Genomic DNA, 23,640 nt, shown 5'->3' with positions numbered 1-23,640 from the left:
CTTCTAGAGTGCTGCATTGTTCCTGCCCAAGGTCAGGAACTGAAGGGCATGGCTGAAATGAGCTCATACTGTCCTCTTTCTTCCCTCCCCCCAGGAAGAGTTTTTAATGATTTTTCCAATGTGAATGCCTTCATGCCTTTATCTAAATCAAATGCTCTCTGGCCACCACAGTCCCTGCCAATCCCTATTGTCTTCCTCCTGACTGCTAACTGATTTCCTGCTGGACCCCCATAGGCTTTGGAGATTTTAATGCTCAAATAGTATTGCTTTTGTACACCAGAAAAACTTCTAATGAGTGTGTGGTTAACATCCTTAATAGGACCCTTGAAAGGACAGAGCTAATTATAGCACTGGCACCAAGATAGACAAATGGAATAAAGGAAGAAAATAGAACACATCAAGAGACTTCCATACATGTGGTCTCCTGATTATGACCAACGTAGAGAAAGAATGACCTTTACTGGGTCGATTCACTACCCACTGGCTCTCACTGTCATCTTTAAAATGAAGGAAACTGAATACATAAAAACAATAGAAAGAATAGTTTGCCCCTATTTTAACTTTTTAAAACAGGGAATTCGACTAGAAGTGAAATTAACAAGACAGCTTTTGTTGCACAGCTTTTGTTTTCTCTAAAGAAGTTCTCTTGGCTTCCACAGATGTTAAAAATCTTACAAGACTGCATTTGGTACTGATGTAGGGTAAGGTTCCCCAGGCTTTGTAGACAAAAGTAGGTCTGTTTGAGACTGTTCTGAATGCAGTCAGGTGAGCACAAGGGTGGAGGGTACATCTGAGCTGGCCACATTTCAAAAGAAAGAGTTATGTCATTTTAGCCCATGGGAGTAAGGGTAGCAGTGGAGGATGATCAGATTTCAAAGGCTTATCTGGATGTACCAAAGATAAGAATGACAGTCAAAAGAGCCAGAACTTCCATTTTATTAGTGCAATAGGAATGTCCCTTATTATTCCCACCTGAATCCTTTATTTGGTCTGCTGACATATTTCTCAGATGAACAATACTTCTCCAAAGAGTAGAATGAGAATCTTTCTCCTCATATCCATCCTACCAATAGTTAAAAGAGTGTAAAGAGCGAAGGAATAGGACTGAGGATAGGAAACACCTGTTTCGTCACAAGAACATTGATTTGGAGAGCAAGTAAGTAACTGATTGAAAGTCCAGCACTGAAATAGACCTTTCATTGCAGTCAGCTGCTGGTACCATCATCTAGTACCACCTCACTGGCTGTCCTGTCTTTGTTTCAGACTGTTGACAAGAAAGTTTGCAGCAGCAATCCCTGCCAAAACGGTGGCACCTGTCTCAATCTTCATGATTCTTTTTTTTGTCTCTGTCCCGCACAGTGGAAGGTGAGTCACTTGGGTCCTTGTTTTAAAATGGTGATGAGTCAGTATCTGTGGTTTCCATGATATCCTTCAGACATATTTCGTTCTCTATCCAAAGTTTCTAGGCTTCTGTGGCCTTTCAAATCAGAATGAATTATACCATCAATGCCAAAACCCGAATATGATTATATAACCCCCTGAAGTTAAGGAGGGTGTCAGTTGATTGAAGAACTGTGTAGAAGGGCATGATATTTCTGCTAATGTTGAAATTGCTCAACCTTGGAAAGTACTGAATGAATTTGACATCCCTGTGGAAGGTGCTTTGCCCTTTTCTAGTACTGTTGAAAATGTTCTAGCAAGCATATTACAAAGCCAGGCACAGAAAGACACGTGCTATCTATATGTTTCCCCTTATATGTGGGAGCTAAAATTTAAATGAAAGAAAAAAACTTTTGTGTGTACTAGACTGCTACAAATACAGTGTTCTGTCAAACTTCATTTTAAATCTTTTTCAAACAAACTGATAGGAATTTTTTGCTACTATGGTTTTAATGATTTTGTGCCTATTTTAAAATTTAGTTTATATGGCTGAAGTTGATCCTTTTTTCATTTGATTACAGTTTATAGCCCTTGCCTCTTTTCCTGCTCAACTATGGTCTTTTTACTTTTTAATAGTTGGATTGTATTTAGTGGAGCCAGTAAGCCTTTGAATACAATGTAAATAAAAAACGTTAACTCAAATAGTAAATATTAAGTTAAAAAAGAAATTCTAATTGAAAACTCTATTTGTGCTAAAACCTCACAGTTCTTAAATAGCACCATTGTGAAATGAGAATTTGTATAGATTCTCCTCATCTGGCTGCTATGATCTTACAAAGAGCTTATTGGTTCTATTAGATTGCAAAATGGCAAAGGAGAAAAACAAGAGATTAATATTAGTATTTTTGGATTTGATTTTACCAAGGACTTATTTACTATCCCTGGGGGAATCCCTAAGCATATCTTAGGAATATTATCCTCCAGATGCCCCTGTGATGTGGCCCCTTTGTTCTTTTTATGACCACAGGGTCCTCTCTGCTCAACTGATGTTAACGAATGTCAGATTTACTCAGGAACACCCTTGGGCTGCCAGAATGGAGCTACGTGTATGAATACAGCGGGGAGTTACAGGTAACTTTTTGGTTTTTTAAAATTAGGTGCATTTTAAAGGATAAAACATCTCATAGTTAAGAGCATCCACAAGGAACTATTTGTATTGTAAGTAAAATTTGGTTCTCTATGAAGATACATGTAGCTCTTATTGAACAGAAATACAGCTACTTTTACTTAGATGAACAAGGGCTTGTGAGTCCTAAGTTCTTGCCCCATTTAAAAAAAAATCCTTTCTCCAGCAAACCTGAGAAACAGGAAGAAGGCCACAGTGACTAGCATAGACTAGCATAGCATAGGTCTGGAGTGGTGCAAGATGAGCTGAAGCTTCAGTAAGAGTTAGAGCAGAGGTAGGGCAGCCAGGGAACAGTTCCAAGGAGAAAAGTGACAACTCATCATCCCAGGGTACCACTGCTGTCCCCATTCCATGCACTACGAAGCTCATAGTTTTAAAGGATCACTTTATTCAACACTATGTAAAAATGTTGATCATAACAAGACCAAAGATAGAACTGAGCCTCAATGAGTGAGTTAACTGACATGGCACTATTTCAACTAGCCACCAAGTCCCTGAGCACCATCACCAGGCGATTTTATCTTCTCTTCTGATTTATTTGGTCACATGACTTGTCCACAACATTCTCTTGTAGAGCAGGAATTGTCTTCTGCAGGGAACCTTCCCATTCCCGACTAAGCTAAGTTAGGCATCGCAATGCCTCCATCATGTTCTAAGAACATTGGTCATCAAAGCTATGCTGGCTCACACATTCCCTTTTTAATAATTAAGGCCAACATTTTAAGGCAGATTACTGTCAAACTTAACTTTTCTGTAGTCCCTTAAAATTATGTTTCTAAAAATCTGTAGAGATTATCTTTCCCTGTATTTTGACTGGTATCTTGTATTCTGAGATTATTCAGACTGAGAAAGTGGTCAGTTATGCCATAAACAATTCCTCCAGTGTTCTGAAGCATAATCCCCCAAGATTTAAATGCAATTACTTGCTGTCTTCCAAGTATCTTTGTGGTCTTATTGTTCAGTCCCCTTGTAACAATATCTATTCTGTTCTTTCCATAAAAAATGTGTGTAGTAATTTTGTTTCTATCCCTGTCATCTAACAGACTAAACCTCAAAAAGGCAGTCACAGCCCCTCTCTTTCCATTGAATTGATTATTGTGTTCTTTTGATCTCTTCTTTAAAACTCTTGCTCATTCCAGGTTATAAACTAAACTCATTCAGATTTCTGGCAGTTATGTCTGTGAGTTTAATAATTAGGCAAAGCCCAAATTAACCACCTCTAACTTAAAATTTAGTCTTATGTTATTAGCTGAAGCATTAATAGGAGTGAGAACAGTGGAGGGGCAAACATTAAATCCTTTTAAGGATATGTTTTTGGGACCCTGTTTCTCATTTAAATGAACCCCTTGCCTCTGCTTTTTTTTTTTTTTTTAATTTATTTGACAGGCAGAGTTAGACAGTGAGAGAGACAGAGAGAAAGGTCTTCCTTCCTTTGGTTCACCCCCCAAATGGCCGCCATGGCCGGTGCTGTGCTGATCGAAGCCAGGAGCCAGGTGCTTCTTCCTGGTGTCCCATGCTGGTGCAGGGGCCCAAGCACTTGGGCCATCCTCCACTGCTTTCCCAGACCACAGCAGAGAGCTGGGCTGGAAGAGGAGCAACCGGGACTAGAACCCGGAGCCCATATGGGATGCCGGTGCTGCAAGGCAGAGGATTAACCAAGTGAGCCATGGTGCTGGCCCTTGCCTCTGCTTTTATAAACATTTAGGCTTTGGCTGGATCCAGAATGCAGGTCTAATTTTTCATTCCCTTGAAAGCCTTATCTCCTGATTTCAGTTTATGGACGTTTATCAGATGGGAGACTTGCTACTTGGAGATATCTGTGGTGAATGTCCCAACTTGTAGCACATACTCTCTGGCCTTCTTGGTATTGAGTAATGTCCTAAGGATTAGATCTCATTCCTTGCCTTTCTTTATCATCACGGTCATTTGTTGTCTTTCAGGCTAATAGAGTGACAAAGTGTGCAAGAAACCAGTGCAAGCCAGAGTTTTCATTTTCAGCCCATTATTTTCCCCTGCAAAATGGAAAGAACAAAACAAAACGAAATTTGTAACAGTCACAACAGTTTGTTCATGACAAGAGTTAGAGTTCTGAAAATGATTTTATTTCTAGTTTCTGCCCTTCATAAATTTGCAGAGGACATTAAAAAGCAGAATTTTTAACTCCAGCTTTATTTTTAAAAAAGAGTTATTTATTTGAAAGGCACACTGTCAAAGAGAGAGGGAGATACACATACATATATATACACACACTCAGAAAGAGAGGGAGAAATCTTCCATCTGCTGATTCTCTCCTCAAATGGCTGCAACAACCTGGCCTGGGCCACACTGAAGCCAGGAGCCCATAACTTCATCAGGGGCTTCCACATGGATGGCAGGGGTCCAAGTACTGGAACCATCCTTCACTGCCTTCCCAGGTACATTAGCAGGGAGCTGGATTGAAAGTGAAGCAGACAGGACTCACATCAGCAGATTATTCAAGAGGGGATGCTGGTGTGCCAGTGGTGATTTAACCTGGTGTCTCACAATGTCGGCTCCAGCTTTCTTCCCTTTATGTGAGAACAGTTTATGAAGCCTCATAAATCCCCGCTGATTATGTCCAATATGCTAATTTAAGTATGTGATGATTTTTTGAAAGAATGAAAGAAGATAGAAAAATGTGCATGAGCACAAGATTAAATTCTTTTTTTTGTGGAATCCATGTATAACAATGAACATACAGATCTTTCTTGAGCACAACCAATGGTGTGTGTTCTATTCATTCTATTGGTTAAAATTCTTGTTAATCAGTAGCTTCATCGATGCTACAGACCTCTTTGGGAAACCTCACACATCCACAACAGGAAAACTTGAGCTGCTGTTGAATAATCTAGACCTGAAAAAATATGATTGTGATGGGGGAAGGTTGCTTTGAATTTGAGGCCTCTTTTGGCACTGTAAGGCCATTTACCTGGAAGAGAAAAAGGAGTCTTTATTTAATGGAATTAGTAATCCATAATTGTAAAGTCTTCTGAAAAGGTAAAGCACTTTGCAAATACTAATTAATTGGAAGCCCTGTTTCATAAAAAAACTTCTAGCAAAATTTCTTTTTTTAAGTAATGAGAGTAGAGCAAGGAAAAGCACTATCTATTCTACTTACCCTTGTGGCTGGAGATTTTGCCCCCAACTTCTTCAGACAGTACATAAAATAGTGTTTTTGCCACTACTCCCTGCCATCATTACCTTTTTAGATTGAAGAATTGATTCTTCTTGTTTCCCTGCTTACTTGGGATTTAAGATCACCCTTGGGATTTGAAATTGGCATGCATGGATTGTATTTGTTACATACTTACGATGCAGATTGAGAAGTTTTTTCCAGAAAAAAATTATGTTAGTTTCTTTGGGAACATGATGATGCTTTGTGTATTTGATTTGATTTATTTCCATTCATATAACTGGCAGATTTAAAAACATTCAAAACTTAAGCAAGGAGGATAATCCCATTTAAACTCAGGTGATAGTTATGTATTAAACTGATTATATCTTTCAGTTACTCAGTGATATTAATATTGAACCCTGAACTGTAACAGGAGTTAAACTGTGACTATGGAAGTATATTTGACCTCTTTTCAAACACCAAATGAACTTGCAGTTTTTGGAGAGTGATTAGCTTTCTTTATTCTTGTACAATCAAATTGTCACAAAAATGACTTCTGCTGAATCACTAATAACTAAGGCAGGAATGATAAGTTAGCTTTAAAACTCTGATTTTATTTGTACAGAGGGAGCTATGTAGATACTTTGAGAATATAGTTTGTACGAAAGTACTGTTCTTTTTGAGAGTGTAGGCATTTAGCACCATGGGTTGCAGTGTCTGGGTTCAGGTCCTGGCTCTGTTCCCAAATCCAGCTTTCTGCTAATGCAGCCCTGGGGAGGTAATGACTCAAATAGCTGGGTCCTTGTCACCAAAGTGAAATCTGCATTGGGTTTACAACCACTGGGCATTTGGGGAGTGAACCAGAAGAGAGAATGTCTCTTTCTCTCTCTCCTTCCCTCCTAGTTTTTCAAATAAATAAAATTTAAAAAGTTTTCAAAACCTGCCTTGTCAAAATAACATGTAAAAATGAAAAGTCTTCCTGCTAATTCAATCTTTCAAAATATATGAATGTAATGTGGAAAACAGTGGTGCAGGCCTAGGTTTTCATTATCTTCTGCCAGTTGCTATTTCTGTGTTCTTAGGCAGCAAGAATCTGTAAAATTAGATTAATAATACTTGTCTTTGAGGGTTACAGCAAGGAAGCCTATAGCTTACTTGGTGTCATTCTCTCTCCCTCTTTCTTAAATTATCTACACTTGAATGAGAGCAATGTACTTTATAGCTATTTAGAGTATAGGATTAATGTTTACTCATCTCCAAGTGACTAGAGCAAAGGAGAATTTAGAGAGAGATAGGATTTAACTTAGGGTCTATAAACCAGACTCTTCTGTCAAATCTTGTCATTCTGCAATGACTAAGGCTTCATGATAAGATGGATACTTATCGCTTCCAGTAGATTTCTGAGCACTTCCTACAGAGGAATACCTCTAAACCAAAATATGGAAACAGTGTTCAGAGGTTGATGCCATTATTTTATGAGAGACAGAAACAGAAGGAGTTGGTACATAGTTAGAGAGGGATAATATATAGGATCAGAATTTAAACCTGGGCATTGTTGAACACTTAAATTTCTCATACACGGAAAATAGACTTCAAAAGTTAGTTGTAGGCCAGCGCTGTGGCTCACTAGGCTAATCCTCCGCCTGCGACGCTGGCTCTCTGGGTTCTAGTCCCTGTTGGGGCGCCAGATTCTGTCCCAGTTGCTCCTCTTCCAGTCCAGCTCCATGCTGTGGCCCAGGAAGGCAGTGGAGGATGGCCCAAGTGCTTGGGTCCTGCACCCGCATGGGAGACCAGAAGAAGGCTTCTGGGTCCTGGCTTCGGATCAGCGCAGCGCGCCGGCCGTAGCAGCTATTTGGGGGGTGAACCAACAGAAGGAAGACCTTTCTCTCTGTCTCTCTCACTGTCTAACTCTGCCTGTCAAAAAAAAAAGTTAATTGTAGTTTGTTTTAAGATTTATAAAACATTTTTGGCAGGTGTGTGGGGTTGTAATAAAATAAACTTGGACCATGAAGTCACCTGGATAAAATGCTCAAATATGTCTATGAAATGTTCTGAAGTTCTGTAGTCCCCAAGAGTCTAGTTATATTTTCTTGAAGAATATTCTATGTACCAATGGGAGAGAGAGGAGGAGAGGGAACAGAATATGAGAAGGAAAGTATGGAAAGAGAGAGATGGGGAGAAGATAAATAGCTATGACTATAAACGAATAATTGAATTTCTCTTTAAGATTAATCATTTGCAAATTTATTTATTTGAAAGACACACACACACACAGAGACAGAGAGTCAGAGAGATAGAGAGAAATATGCCAGCTGCTCAACAAATATCTGGGAACCAGGAACTGAATCTAGGTCTTCCACATGGATGGCAGGACCCAACTACTTGAGCCATTGTCTGCTGCCTCCCAGGGTGTGCATTAACAGGAGGCTGAAATTGGGAGCAGAGCCAGCACTCAAAACTCAGGCACTCCAATATGCAGGCATCTGAAATGGCATCTTAACTGTTAACACCAAATGCCAGCCCCAACTTCAATAATTTGTTGTTATTTTTCTATGGCTATGTCTTAATGAAAGAAGCTATCTTGGAATGCTCAGGTACATAATTTATTAATGAAATGACTTTTACATAAATATATAATGAGGTTGGGAATTGCATGGGACATATTTGTACCAGAAAATGTTCATTTATCTGGAATTCATATTTAATTAGGCATCTTATATTTCTTTGCTAAGCCTGGCAACCCTGAATGTTGAGTGCATGGAAGCCATTCATCAACATTCTTCATCTCTGGCTCTATTCGTTGACCTCTTCTTGTGAGGAGACTGCTGAGAGGTGCCACCCCAGCAATAGTTTCTGGAGCCCTCCATGGATACCCAAGTCTGTGCCAGAAAGTGGCTCTTCATGCTTCTTAAACAGCCAGGCTCTCATTTCTCACACATTCATTCACGTTTTGTTATCTGCGGGCATTAGCTGAGCTCATTGTACCTCAATGTGTATTGTTAAAAGAGCTTCCTTGTCTCATGGAATGATCTCTTTTCCATAATACTCAGAAACTCCTCTCAGGGTTCCAGATATGGGAGCCAGGTATGGCCATGCAGGAGTTCACTCTTCTTTTTATTTGATCCCTGGAACTAATTGTCAGTTCACTCCATCAAGATTTTTCCTGCAATTTCTGCTCAATTCCAGTAATTGGTGACCTGTGGGCTTGACATTTCCACTGTATCAGGTGTGCTTAGACATGTAAGTCAGCTTGGGCTCTGTGACTCTTCTATCTATTCCTCTTCCCCTTGCTTCCACGCTCATACCTCCTTAAAGGTTATCTTTTAAGCTGTAGTGCAGATATAAAGCTAAACTACATCAGCAACTTTATTTTTTTTAAACTTTTATTTAATGAATATAAATTTCCAAAGTACAGCTCATGGGTTACAATGGCTTCCCCCTCCCAAAACTTCCCTCCCACCCACAACCCTCCCCTTTCCCGCTCCCTCTCCCCTTCCAATCACATCATGATTCATTTTCAATTCTCTTTATATACAAAAGATCAGTTTAGTATAAATTAGGTAACTATTTCAACAGTTTGCCCCCATATAGCAACACAAAGTGAAAAAAAAAATACTGTTGGAGTACTAGTTATAGCATTAAATAAGAGTGTACAGCACATTAAAGGCAGAGATCCTACATATTATTTTTTTAAAAATTAATTAATTTTCTATGCCATTTCCAATTTAACACCAGGTTTTTTTTTTTTTCATTTCCAATTATCTTTATATACAGGAGATCGATTCAGTATATAATTAGTAAAAATCTCATCAGTTTGTACCCACGCAGAAACACAAAGTGTAAAAATACTGTTTCAGTTCTAGTTATAGCATCACTGCACATTAGACAACACATTAAGGACAGTTCCCACATGGGATGTAAGTACACAGTGACTCCTGTTGCTGACTTAACAATTTGACACTCTTGTTCATGGCGTCAGTAATCTCCCTAGGCTCTAGTCATGAGTTGCCAGGGCTATGGAAGCCTTTAGGGTTCGCTGACTTTGATCTTATTCCGATAGGGTCACAGTCAAAGTGGAAGTTCTCTCCTCCCTTCAGAGAAAGGTACCTCCTTCTTTGATGGCCCCGTTCTTTCCACTGGGATCTCACTCACAGAGATCTTTCATTTAGGTCTTCTTTTTTTCTTTTCCATGGTATCTTGGCTTTCCATGCCTACAATGCTCTCATGGGCTCTTCAGCCAGATCTGAAAGCCTTAAGGGCTGATTCTGAGGCCAGAGTGTTGTTTAGGACATCTGCCATTCTATGAGTCTGACATCAGCAACTTTAAAAATTACTATGGTTTGAAACAACTTGGCTTATTTGATTATTGTTAGACTGGAATCTTGTAACAAAGCACCTACTGCTGACTTAGGTATTATGTAATGATTACTCATATTTTGTGATGGATTAAAATGGGACAATGAAAGAAAGCACTACGTTATATATTTTTTAGAATATATCTCCTTTGTCATATAATTATAACTATCATAGACTCTAAGATGTGCGCATTGCTTAGTGGGTGGGATTATACAACTGTAGAGAGTATTCAGGAATTATCAGTTCAGTCACAATCACCTGTGCTTACTGGACGGGTCAGCTGTTTAGACAACCAACAGGTTTGCTGATCTCTTCCTTTATTTTCTTGAACTAACTCATTCACCCTCAGTTTATAGATTTCTGACCTTTGAAAACCTTGATTGATGGCCTGATACCAGAAGAATTTATAGTGGCAGGCTTACCAGATATTAAGTCGTGATTTTCTAACGCTGTATTAGCAAAGGTAACACATGTATTCAACTCACCACATGGGACAGAACGAAGTGATTTTTCTTCTAAGACTCTAGTCAGTGAATGCATTATTGCTCTGTAATCCAATGCTACCTTTGTTGATTTGAAATTTGAATTTTTAAAAAAATTCATTTATTTATTTACCTGAAAGGCAGAGGTACACACACACACACACACACACACCCCTAGGGGAGAGAGAGAGAAGGAGAGACTGAGATAGAGAGAACCAGACAGGCATACAGATAGAGTTCTTATCTGCTGATTTACTCCCCAAATGTACACGGTAGCCAGGGCTGGGCCAAGGTGGGCTGAGGCTGAAGCTAGAAACTAGGAATTGAATATAGGTCTCCCATGTGGGTGACAGAAACCCCACCACTTGAACCCTGCAACCTCGTAGGGTCTGCATTATTAGGAAGTTAGAGCCAGATACCAAATTCTCATTCTCTGATATGGGAGGTACTCATCTCAACCAACATCTTATCCCCTAGGCAAAGCCCACCTCCTTTTGCTAATGGATGGTAAGTGACAGACTGACCTTGAAGCACAAGCCCTGATGCTATGTCTTTTGTAACCAACAGTTGTCAATGCACACCTGAGACATATGGACCCCAATGTGCATCCAAATATGATGACTGTCAAGCGGGCTCCAAGGATCGCTGTGTCCATGGTATCTGTGAGGATTTAGACCGAGAGCAACAAGGAGTGGTGAGTCCCTTCCCCAAACATGACTGCTTGTAGGAAGCCATGGTTTTCAGTTCCTCATCCTGTGCTGACTGCACGAGCACTGCCCTGTGGAGCTGCGGAAGGGGAGTCACTTCCTGCTCTTAAGTATGGTACAGGCAAACAGGGGAGATGGGTTGTGTGGAAAACAGTCCCAGAGGTTAAAATTTCATTGTATAAAATACTAGCATCTTTATTATCCCTTCATGAATCTCTCTGTGAGACATGACCTTTTCTTGGCCTTGTGAATATTAACACTGATGAGATGTGGATGCACAAAAGGCCCAGTCTTCTTGACCAAATGCAATTTTAAGGAGTCTGGAATCTTCTGGCCCTGAAGTGACACCACCCTAGGAGTATACTTAGCTGGAGACCCTCTGTGCCCTGGGTCCTGATGACCTTGACTCTTGACTTTCAAGGTAGCCCATTCCCATCCAGCTTGGCACTTTATAACTTCAGTTCTTTGTTTTTAGCTCTTTTTTTTCTCCTGCCATTTGTTGGAAAATGGTTCCCTTCCAGTGGCTGGGGAGAGAGAGGGATGGAGAATGGGTGGGAAGGAAAGGAGACACTTTCAAAAAGGAAACAAACAGAAGTATTTTCCAATGTCTGTGCCTAGAGGGGTGTTTTTTCCTCTAAAAGCACAGCAGGCTGAGCTGATAGATGGTAATTATATTGACTTACAGTTCTTGATTGTTGTTACTCCTTCTCTGACATCATTGGGATAAATTATAGGTTTCTCTTACCCTGAAATAAAGATGTTTCCCTTTTTGCAGTCTGGCCTAAATGCTTAAATCAAATAGGAAGAAAAGAGAAGCCACTGACTTGGCCTTATGGAAATGAACATGAGAGGATTAGCAGGTTGGGGCTTGGTGAGATTTCCAAAGGCTATTCCTACTCCTTTTCATGACTGTCTTTGCTCATGCTGTTGTCGTTCTGCCAGGCCAAGTACAGATGTATCTGCGAGGCTGGGTGGACTTTCACATCAGATGACCCTGCTTGCACAGTGGATAAAGATGAATGCAGCCTGCAGCCTTGTTCAGCACTTGTACAATGTTTCAACACTCCTGGTTCATTCTATTGTGGACCCTGTCCAACAGGTATGCTCTAAGGGCCACCTGATAGCCCACATGTGACAGGCAGGAAAAGTACCAGAACCAGAACCAACTTCCTTCCCCTGTACATGGATAAGGAGAACATTCTTAGGAAATGTTTGAATCCAGTTTCATGTCCTATGTCACTAACTTTCACTCAAGACCACCTTACTGTGGTAACAGTTCTGCAACAGAAGTGGGAGAAATGTCCAAAAAGGGCATAGTTAGCCATGGGATTTGTAAGAGCAACAGTTGTATTGCCCTGGCCATCAACTGACTAGACTTGAGGTCCAAAGGCACGGACCCTAGTTTCACATTTCATACTAAGCAGATGTTTGTAAACTTGGGTAGATTCCTTGATTTCTTGGTGTCACCACTAGTCAGGTAGTTTGCACCTTTTTGTGTCATTAGAATACCAGGTGGTGTTGCTGTAAATAGGAGTCTCCATCTCTACCACAGCCCCACAGAGATTGAATCTAAGAGATGTTATAAATTGAGTCACCGAAAACACGGCTTTGTACTCAGGGACTGCCTGCATTTGGATCCAGGCTTCATCTCTTACTGTAGTACAAGATGGCCTTCCTCCTTGCAACATATATTTGTAGGGTACTGATTGTGAGCAAAGAATTGTGCTGTGTGCACTGGTAAGCAATTAGCCAGGCCTCAGGCTGATTACAAGGCTTTCTCTGCACTGTCTGGGTGTTTTCAGAAAGTGGAGCACAGAGTATCTTAATAGTAGTTGTTCATTTATGGAACCATCTTTAAGGTATGTTGAAAACAATTTTTATTTTAATTCTTGCAACTACAACAAAACCGAGTCCTAGCAGGAATTGGTATTGTTCACATTTTAAAATATGAGTACTTGAGGCTTACAAAGGTCAAATGAACTTCCCAAGATCACATATCTTAGAAGTAGCCAAGATCCAAACCCAGGTCTGCCTGACATTGGATCTGAGCTGAGCTGTTGAATATTCTTACTCTGTCTTGTCAAGGAACCCCACACACCTAAGTGTTACTAAGTGACCTTTGCTTTAGTGATTTTTTCTATGTTATATGTTTATAACTTGTGTAACTAGAAAGAAATTGTAAAAACATGTGAAGACATTTTCTCTCAGTTCTTAGAGGTTAGGAAATTTGCAAAAAAAATCACTTTCTTGAAGGTCATGTGTCAGTAATAACCTTTAAAACCTCAAAATCAGAAAAATAATTTAGATTAGAAGATTGGCAATGTGTTCCTACATTTTTACTTTTATTATTGAGAAAAAAGAAACATTAGCTTTTTGTTTTTCCTGTTAATAACTCTAATTTTCTTGTATATTAGTGTAATACTCATAAATGCTACTTATAAAATAAAAATAAACTATTAAAATATAAAAAACAAAACAGACAAATCCTAATCTGATCACCCAGAAGACTGCCATGAATATTTGGAAGTATTTCCTCTCACCTTTTTTTCTTTGTACTCACTTCATCATGCACAAACAGGATGATTTTGTTAGGTAGGTTCTTAGAAGGGGACTATATGTGGGTGAAAGATAGAAATATTTTAAAGGATTTATAAATTTTTAAACCGACCTATACTTTAATACTTTGAATTACATAGGTGATACAAAATTGGAATTATTGAATAACACAGAGTGACTAAAGTGAAGAGATTCTCATTTTAACCATCAGTCCTCCCGACAAGACCATGGTTAGCCATTCATTCTCTCGTCTACCTTTACTTCACTCTTACAAGCTAGATAGTCTTTACACAGAGTTCCTTCCTCAAAATGGGAACAATATTTAAAATAATATTGTAAAATTTTATATTTTTCAATTATAATATGTATAGGAAAACAGTTTCAATATGTGTGTGTGCATGCATGCAGCTGCAGATATATAAATGTTATTAAAATTATTTTTACTATTCAGCAGTATAGGTGAGTCATAAAGCATATTTCTTTTTTTTAACTTTTATTTAATAAAAAAAAATTGAATTTCCAAAGTACAAGTTTTGGATTACAGTGGCTTTTTCCCCCCATAACCTCCCTCCCACCCGCAACCATCCCATCTCCCACTCCCTCTCCCATCCCATTCACATCAAGATTCATTTTCAATTATCTTTATATACAGAAGATCATTTAGTATATACTAAGTAAAGATTTCAACAGTTTGCACCCACACAGATGCACAAAGTATAAAGTATTGTTTGAGTACTAGTTATACCATTAATTCACATAGTACAACACATTAAGGAGAGAGATCTTACATGGGGAGTAAGTGCACAGTGACTCCTGTTGTTGATTTAACAACTGGCACTCTTTATTTATGACATCAGTAATCACCCTAGGCTCTTGTCATGAGCTGCCAAGGCTATGGAAGCCTCTTGAGTTCGCCAATTCTGATCTTATTTAGACAAGGTTATAGTCAAAGTGGAAGTTCTCTCCTCCCTTCAGAGAAAGGAACCTCCTTCTTTGATGGCTCATTCTTTCCACTGGGATCTCACTCATAGAGATCTTTCATTTTGGTCATTTTTTTTTTTTTTGCCAGAGTGTCTTGGCTTTTCATGCCTGAAATACTCTCATGAGCTTTTTAGCCAGATCCGAACACCTTAAGGGCTGATTCTGAGGCCAGAGTGCTGTTTAGGACATCTGATAAGGCACATTTCTAGGCCTCTATTGACCACTGAGTTTAAAAAAAAAAATTTTCCTGTTAATACAATACTGCAGTAGACATTCTCTTTACCTACATCTTAATATACTAGGAGTTTTAGCACTCAGAATAAATTTTAAGAAGTGGAATTGTTAGTCAAAGGTATGTACTTTTCAAAAATGTAATGAATACTGCCAGATGGCTTAGTGTCCAACTAACTGTGTATAATAGTATCCATTTTTTCCACTGTTTTGCTAGGATTTGATTCCAAGAATTTTAAATACTTTTTGCTAATTTGATAGATTTTAATCTGTAATTTTTTGAGTAGAACATATTTTTCTATGTGTGGACTATTTATATTTGTTCTTTGTTGACTTGTCCATAGAACTTACCTTTAACATATTGTTTTCCTAGGTTGGAAAGGAAATGGATATACTTGCCAAGATATTAATGAATGTGAAATAAATAATGGTGGCTGTTCAGTAGCTCCACTTGTTAGCTGTGTGAATACACTTGGATCTTATCACTGTCAGCCTTGTCCTCCAGGTACTGCATCAGAATTCCTTTTACAATTACGGGCAACATATATGTTTGAAAATAGAATCTGTGCTACATTTTATTTTAATTTATTTTTAATTTTGAAAATTATTTATTTATTTATCTGAAAGGAAGAGAGACAGAAAACTGCAGAGTGAGACAGAAAGCTCTTCCATCTGCTGATTCACTCCCGCAAATGCCCACAACAGCCAGGGATGGGCCAGGCCTAAAGTGGGGAGTCCAGAACTCCATCCAAGTCTTCCATGTGGGTGGCAATGGTGCAAGTTCTTGAGCCATCACCCACTGCCTCCTGGGGTATGCGTTAGCAGAAATTTGGCATCAAAAGTGGAGTTGGGACTCAAACCCAGGCACTCTGATGTGGGATGCAGGCATCCCAAGCGGTGTCTTAAGCATTGAGCCAAACTCCTGCTCCTTGCCCTCCATTTTAAATATAATTTCTGTGTAAAGAGAGAAACTGAATGGCACAGAAAATTTACTTGTGGATCCAGGACACATCAATACAACTATAATAGAATAAAGAATAAAAGAATTTTTAATCTTAATGGAAAGAAACAAGCCTTTACAAACTGAAATAGTCATTGAGATAAATAAGAATTTGAAAAATTTTCCATGTGGATCATAGATCTGTTGCTCTCGTGTTCCCACTAGTAATTTATTGATATAACACACTCTTGTGATGTTTTCCACATAAAGTTCACTAAATCATGGGCATGCTAGTTTCCTTTTTCTTCTGAGAAGAAGTCATCACTGCTCTTCTCTAATCTAAATCAAGTTGCTGTCCAAGAAGTTCAGAGATTCTAAGAGATAAATTGAAACCTTGTATGTTTTAATAGCATGAAATAACAGTACTTTGGACTTGGATGGCAATTTACCTGTAAGGGTAACAGAGTCACTATGATGGTAAAATGTCAGCTTCTCTAGTGTCAGCACTTTCTAAGTCACCAACAGTTGCACACTTTTCTTTTTTCATTAGAAACAACCCAGAATGTTGTTTATGAAGTCAGATCACCAAGACTTATTGTTCTTTTTCTTAATTATGGGAATACGTATGATATTTTATATTAACATCTTCTGTTTTGATGAGAAAGGATCTCTACTTCGTCTGCTTGGAGACATTTGATTGTCAGATTGGCATTCTCCTTCTCTCCTCTTGTTGGTGTGTTTCTCATGCCCCTCTTCTTGCTCTGATCAGGGTACCAGGGTGACGGAAGAGTGTGCACACTCATGGACATCTGCTCAGTCAATAATGGAGGCTGCCACCCCGATGCATCATGCTCCTCGGCTCTAGGTAAAACGTCATGTCTCTGTGTGGCTTTGAGTGTTCCAACATGACCCTGCAGAACAGTGCAATCGTTTTAAAACATAGTTCCCATTTTCAAAATTCTTATTTTGACCTTCAAACACATTTGGCTCATGTTATAAAACTATAATTTATGTTTTTGAAAAGGGCAGTTGTCTGTGATCTTTAGTAATATAGTCTAATTTTGGAGTTATTTCTCAAGGTAAGTAAGCCAGCTATTAACTCATGACTATGTTGCAGAGAGCAGGAAGGAGAACGGGAGGAAGGTGATTATGCAATCTTCCTTTAGGAATTCTTCTATTTCCATGCCATTGGCTAGAATGGAGCTACATGGCTAAACCTGGCTGCCAAGTGAGGCTGGGAAGTGTGGTCTTTATTTCAGGCATCATGAATCCAGTTGAAATAAGGAGCTCATTGTGAAGGAAGGAGAAATGGATCGGGAGCAGAAACCAGCGGTGCCTGCAATGCTGCACAGAGGGTCAACTCCTCTAACTCATGTCATAAGTGAATATTGCTAACTTTGCTCTGAGAATATACTGTCTATATGCACTTTCCAAAAGCATATGAAAACATCTTTGACAATATTTACTGTTGTTATTTTTCATCTTGCTCAATTTTATAGGCAGAAATTAGTTTCCCATTATTTTCACTTATGCATGAGTCTCAAAATGTTTGTGGAAAATGCATATTGCATAAACACTATACATAAATTTAAAAAACATTGGCACCAAAGTAAACTTATATTTTAATTCCATTTTAAGTCCTCTTGTACTTTTTGATTATTAATAATTAATAATTATCATATCTAGTGTCAGTTTTTATTTGTTGTTGCCCTTTGCTCAATTGTTTTTTTAATTGATTTGTAAAATTTGATTATGTAGTAAAGACATTATCTCATTATCTGTCTTATGGTTTACATTTCTCCTGGCATGTTCTTTTTCTTTTAACTTATTGGTGGTATTTTCTATTTAGCAGCTTGTATCGTAATATAGTCAGAAAGATACATCTCCCCTTAATGTCAAGCAGAACTCTCTTAAAATAGTTGAGTAACTTTTTAATACTATTATGACTTGTTTAACATCAGTATCTTTCATCTTTTTAGATTTTTTTATTTATGACATATATTTGTCCAAATAGATAGATCCAACTTCATTTATTGAATATGCTTTTTGCTATTTCAAAGTTACCACCTTTTCCCCCCTCACTTATACACATATGTCTCTCTCTATATAAATAGATAGATATATATGTACTTATTACTAAATGCATATTAAATGTTTAATATATATAGTTATGGTTAAATGTGTGGCTTCTAGAAAAAGACTAATTCTATTTTTCCCCCGGTTCTAGCGCATTCTGTGTATCCTTAGTTAATTTTTCTGTATTTTAGTTCTTCATCTGTAATCTGGAACCAATCATAACCACTACCTCATAGAGCTCTTAAAAGGATTAAATGAGTCCATAACTGTAAAGTGTTTACAACAGATATTATTGTAAAAATAACTCCTTTTTTGTACAGTCATTATGGAAGATGCAAAGAAGAACTTTGTGTACTTTAGTTTTCTCTTTACCATAATTTTAGCAGCATTGGAGATTACTTACCCTGTTTTTCCCCTGTAAATATTTTTATAAAAGGTTTATTTTATTTATTTATTTAAGATTATTTATTTATTTATTTGAGAGGTAGATTTACAGATAGTGAGAGAAAGAGAGACAGAAAGAAAGGTCTTCCTTCTGTTGGTTCACTCCCCAAATGGCTGCAACGGCCGGAGCTACGCTGATCTGAAGCCAGAGCCAGGTGCTTCCTCCTGGTCTCCCATGTGGGTGCAGAGGCCCAAGTACTTGGGCCATCCTCCACTGCCTTCCCAGGCCACAGCTGAGAGCTGGACTGGAAGAGGAGCAACCAGGACTAGAACCTGGCACCCATGTGGGATGCCTGCGCCACAGGTGGAGGATTAGCCAAGTGAGCCACGGTGCTGGTCCCTATTTTTTTTTTATTTTTGAAAGAGAGTGATAGAGAGAAAGATAGAGACAGAAATCCCATCAGCTGGTTCACTCTCCAGTGGCTGCAGTGGCTGGGGCTGGGCCAGGCCAAAGCCAGGAGCCCAGAACTCCATCCAAGTCTCCCATCTGGATGGCAGGAACCCAAGCACTTGGACAATTTTCTACTGCTTCCCAGGCACAATAGCTGGAGCTGAACCTTTAACCGGCACTCATATGGGATGTCAGCATTGCAGGCAGCAGTATAACCTGCTGTGGCAAAATGCTGGTCCTCTTTAAATATCTTTTAAAGAAGTAATTACCTATAAGAACACATATTTAAGCTATTATTTCAAAATGATATGGATATTTTATGGATAAAACTGAATCTTGAAAATACTATAAGCCAAGGATGTAAAAAACACTTGTATCACCTAATTGCCTTATAAATCTTATAAATTGCCTTATTGTTTCATTGCATAATTTGTTCCCTTTGTTTAATTCTTCACCAAGACTTTTATATCTATTTTCAACAGTATTCACCAGTATGGGGATATGTTTAAGATAATTTACCATATTGGGTTTCACATAAAAACACATGTATTTCTTCAGTGTGATGTGGCATTTCCTGTTAAGAAGTATGGACATCGAATTTAGTGAAATTGTGTGAATGACTTGAACGATTAGTTTTTTAATATTAATAAATGAAACAGTGGAGAGGCTGGATACTCATACTATTCTTAGGCGTTATCTCATGTGTGTCACAATGAATAGTGGATACTAATTCATGTTTAAGCTAGACTCAACCATTTAAAGTCCTTTTTCACTAAGTTCTTTCCCACTCACTTAGCTTGTCACTATTTTAACTTAGTGCTGCACAGATGAAGAGCTGATATAAAGTGTTGGAGAAATTTAGGTTCTGGCCTTTTGTTGATGTTCCCATGTGCTTATGTTATTTTGTTATTTTCAACCTAAAATTTTGCTGCCAAACTGTTCTAAAGGCTTGAATGCATTTTGCAGTTGTTAGCCTGTTTTAAACCGGCAACATACAATCTGCACATCCACACACCTAAGAAAATGAGCTATCCATTTCAACGCTAATCCTGTGTGATATGCTGCAGGCACCTTGCATATCAGACTACTGTGGGCTCCCTGGCTCCTCCAAGTTCTAGCTGTATGCCCCTGGTCAAGACAATCCGTTTGTACTATATGTTTTCCTTTGTGAAATGGGCATCATAATAATACCTACTCAAGGGCTCTTGAGTGGATTAAATCCGTCAATACCTGCACGGTGCTGGCAACAGATGCCATCATCCTAAGAATCCTCTTTCCTGCTGATAATCCTCTAGGATGCAGAACTCCTGTCTTCCTTTTCTATGCCTCACATTTGTATGCAGTTCCAGACCATCTGGCATATGGAATAACATCACTGGTGTCAAGCTATGCATCACATATTGGAAATGTTTAATGACTTTCTTATTTTGATTAAAGTGAAAATAAAGATTCTAATATTTTCTTTTCTATCTTGATCTGTGTGCCCATGGAAATAGATGAACTTAACATCGGTGGATTCTTGTCTCCATAGCAGAGCCTGAGTTTAGTTACTAATCTGAACCAAAGTGGAGACTTGTATTTATATATCCATTTTTGTTTCAAAACAGGTTCTTTACCCCTTTGCACCTGTCCCTCAGGATATACAGGAAATGGTTATGGGCCAAATGGATGTGTGCAACTCAGTAATATTTGTCTAAGCCACCCCTGTTTAAATGGACAATGCATTGTGAGTCTTTTGTGCTTTCTGTACAGTTAGAATACTTGAGAAAAATTTTAATTGTACATCTATAAAATCAATTTTATATGATTCTTGAATTTTAAGGTACAATAAAGAACAGTCAATAATACTTAGATGAAATGTAGTAATTTTAATTCCCAGAAAGAAAATCAACGAGCTGATTTTTTTTTGTCTCAGTGACTTACAAATAGTCAACCAAGGCTACAATTTAATATAAATAAATCTGACTTCTTATGCTTACCAATTACTGATTAAACATTAATTACATGTTTGGCTATGGAAAGATGATTAATATGGTTCAACTCTGGTTACATATATCACACAGCACCATTTTTCATTATTACTTTGGTTGATTTCATTTTTTTCTCTCTTTTTTTTGTGTGTGATTTCATGCCTCTTTCCCCCCACCTTAGGAAACCGTCTCTGGTTATTTGTGCAAGTGTGAATCAGGCTGGACTGGTGTCAACTGCACAGAAAACATCAATGAGTGTCTGAGCAGCCCCTGTTTGAATGGAGGAACTTGTGTCGACGGCATCAACACTTTCAGTTGTGAATGCACAAGTTCCTGGACTGGCTCTCACTGTCAGACTCCCCAGCAAGGTATGGTCACTATTTTTATGCCATAAATACCAACAATGTAGAAGTAGTACCCTTTTGCAGATTCTCTTATAGAACTTACTTTCTTGTCCAGTTGACCAGATGACAAAGAACTAAATGTTTCCTTACACTAATGTTATACAGTTTACAGGGTAAATATTTATAAATCTCAATTTAAGCCGTATGAATTTTTCTTCAAAAGAACTGAATTGATATTCGGCATTTTCACTATTTCTTTTCTGAATATAAAATATTTTAAGGTACTTTCTTATATGGCTTTTTATAAGAAAGTTTTCTGTATAGCAATCATTTAATTTCTCTGATATATTATATTGAATAATGTTCCCCTCCTGCTCTAGAATATATAGTGATCCCCCATTGCCTGTTAAATAGTAATTGAGATTGTTTTTCAAATATCCTCTGTAGGGGTTGGTGCCGTGGCTCACTTGGTTAATCCTCCGCCTGCGGCGCCAGCATCCCATATGTGCTCCGGGTTCTAGTCCCGGTTGCTTCTCTTCCAGTTCAGCTCTCTGCTGTGGCCCGGGAGGGCAGTGGAAGATGGCCCAAGTCCTTGAGCCCTGCACCCACATGGGAGACCAGGAGAAGCACCTGGCTCCTGGCTTCGGATTGGCGCAGTGCCAGCCGTAGCGGCCATTTGGCGGGTAAACCAATAGAAGGAAGACCTTTCTCTCTGTCTCTCTCCCTCTCAGTATCTAACTCTATCTATCAAATAATTAAAAAAAAAAAATCCTCTGTAACCAGCCCTCACTCTATCTGCGTAACCTTATTTTTTACTAGTAAACTGGAAAAATTCATACTCAAACCAGTTTTTTTTCTTTTTTTGCCACCTAACCCTATGTACTACCTCGAGTGTTTCTGCTGTGTACTTTTATTTAGGATATTTCTCTCTACAGTCCTCCCCTTCCTTGTTTCCCAGCAAGATATATCCTTTTTTTTCCAGGAGTACTTGCCATTCAGTCTGGCCATTTCACCTCTTTTAATTACTCCTTTTTCTGAATCAACACATTATGAGATGTTACCATGTGTCGAGGCTGGTGGAAAATTCTATGGAGAAATATGAAAGCATAAATATTGTTTCATTTGTTATCTTCTTACCTTTCATTTGAGGAAATAAGATTTGCATGGAATAGCAGAAAAGATACAAGAACGAAAGTTATTAGCTAAATTGTGTGGGGATAAAGTGAAGTATCATGGAGGCATAGAGAACAGGAATCAAAGAGAACAGAAAGTCAGGGGAAGTACATCGAGGAGCCAGAAGGGAAATCCAGTGGACTTTGAACAAGGGGTGGGATTTGGGTGGGTGTCTGCAGAGAAAAGGGAATGGCCCAGGTTAATGAGTCAGACTTTGCTGAATATTTCAGCAGCAGGTTAGAGTTGCCCACTCTTCCTTTTAGGACTCTGGAAAGCACCGTTCATCTTCTTTTCCTTTACAGTGTGTGGAGGGTCCCTCTCAGGGCTGACTGGAAGTTTCAGCTACAAAAGCCCTGATGTTGGTTATCTTCATGATGTCAACTGCTTCTGGGTTATCCGAACCGAAGATGGAAAGGTAAATATGGTATCTCCTGTCCAAATGCGCATTCCATTGTTATGTATAAATAAAAATATGTACACATATTTCATAAAGTACATTTAATGGCAATTCAACTATTGTATATTGAATACTTTAGTGCCAGGTTTTGGGCTAGGCATTTTGCTTGCCTTTCCCAAACCTTATATTAAGTCTTTGAAATAATGATATCCTCATTTATAGATAAAATAATGGAAAGTAAGAGAAGCTATATGACTTTTTAAAAATAGTTCTTAACTTGTAATTCAAATAGTTAAATTTCAAAGTCAAGTTTGGTCCAAAATCTGTGCTTTGTCTAGTAGGAATGATTCTCTACACTGGTTGAATGATTATAAGCCAGTAGTTAACTTGTAAAATCATGTTACTGAGACAGTGTTGTTTGAAGATGATCACTCATCTCAGTATTTTGTTGAATATTGTACCAAAATGGTAACTGGAATTAAGATCGTTTTCTTTTCAAATGTCTTGTTTATGCTAGGTACTATGATAAAGATTTCAGATACATCATTGCATTTTTTAATTTTCTTAACCCTGAAAATTAGGAGTAATTTTAATTATGAGGAAGTGAAGCCTAGAGCTGTTCTGAAATTTGTCCAGGTGTATGTGATTTGCAAGTGGCACGCAGGGATGGGAACCCGGCTACTGATTCTAAAAATCCAGTGATTCTGATCTGTGACATGAACACTCTTCAAATTAAGATCCCAGCACAAAATTTTTAATGCTTTTATTCCTGATGTTAATTACTCAGACTTTTCTAAGTATTTGCTTCCCAACCAATACTTGGACTTGTTAAATGAAGTGGTATGTCCAAATAGATAAGATTTTCCCTTGAAATCTTACTTACTTGTCCCTAT

At 38.4% G+C, this 23,640-nt stretch overlaps 1 protein-coding gene across 1 annotated transcript in view; it reads left to right on the top strand.

Moving 5' to 3' along the window:
* CUBN (cubilin) overlaps positions 1 to 23,640 on the top strand; it is a 306,947-nt gene that overhangs the window by 5,761 nt on the left and 277,546 nt on the right. Inside the window, exons 5-13 of the mRNA XM_062210514.1 lie at positions 1,264 to 1,365; positions 2,408 to 2,511; positions 11,105 to 11,231; positions 12,187 to 12,343; positions 15,386 to 15,517; positions 16,722 to 16,817; positions 20,471 to 20,589; positions 21,015 to 21,201; positions 22,653 to 22,765. Coding sequence (XP_062066498.1) covers positions 1,264 to 1,365; positions 2,408 to 2,511; positions 11,105 to 11,231; positions 12,187 to 12,343; positions 15,386 to 15,517; positions 16,722 to 16,817; positions 20,471 to 20,589; positions 21,015 to 21,201; positions 22,653 to 22,765 — 1,137 coding nt within the window. The remainder of the gene's footprint in view (positions 1 to 1,263; positions 1,366 to 2,407; positions 2,512 to 11,104; positions 11,232 to 12,186; positions 12,344 to 15,385; positions 15,518 to 16,721; positions 16,818 to 20,470; positions 20,590 to 21,014; positions 21,202 to 22,652; positions 22,766 to 23,640) is intronic.

Source organism: Lepus europaeus, chromosome 14 (genome assembly GCF_033115175.1).
Source record: "Lepus europaeus isolate LE1 chromosome 14, mLepTim1.pri, whole genome shotgun sequence".
Classification (NCBI taxonomy): domain Eukaryota; kingdom Metazoa; phylum Chordata; class Mammalia; order Lagomorpha; family Leporidae; genus Lepus; species Lepus europaeus.
The sequence above is the reverse complement of the archived record's forward strand: the minus strand, read 5'-3'. Positions and strand labels throughout refer to the sequence as shown.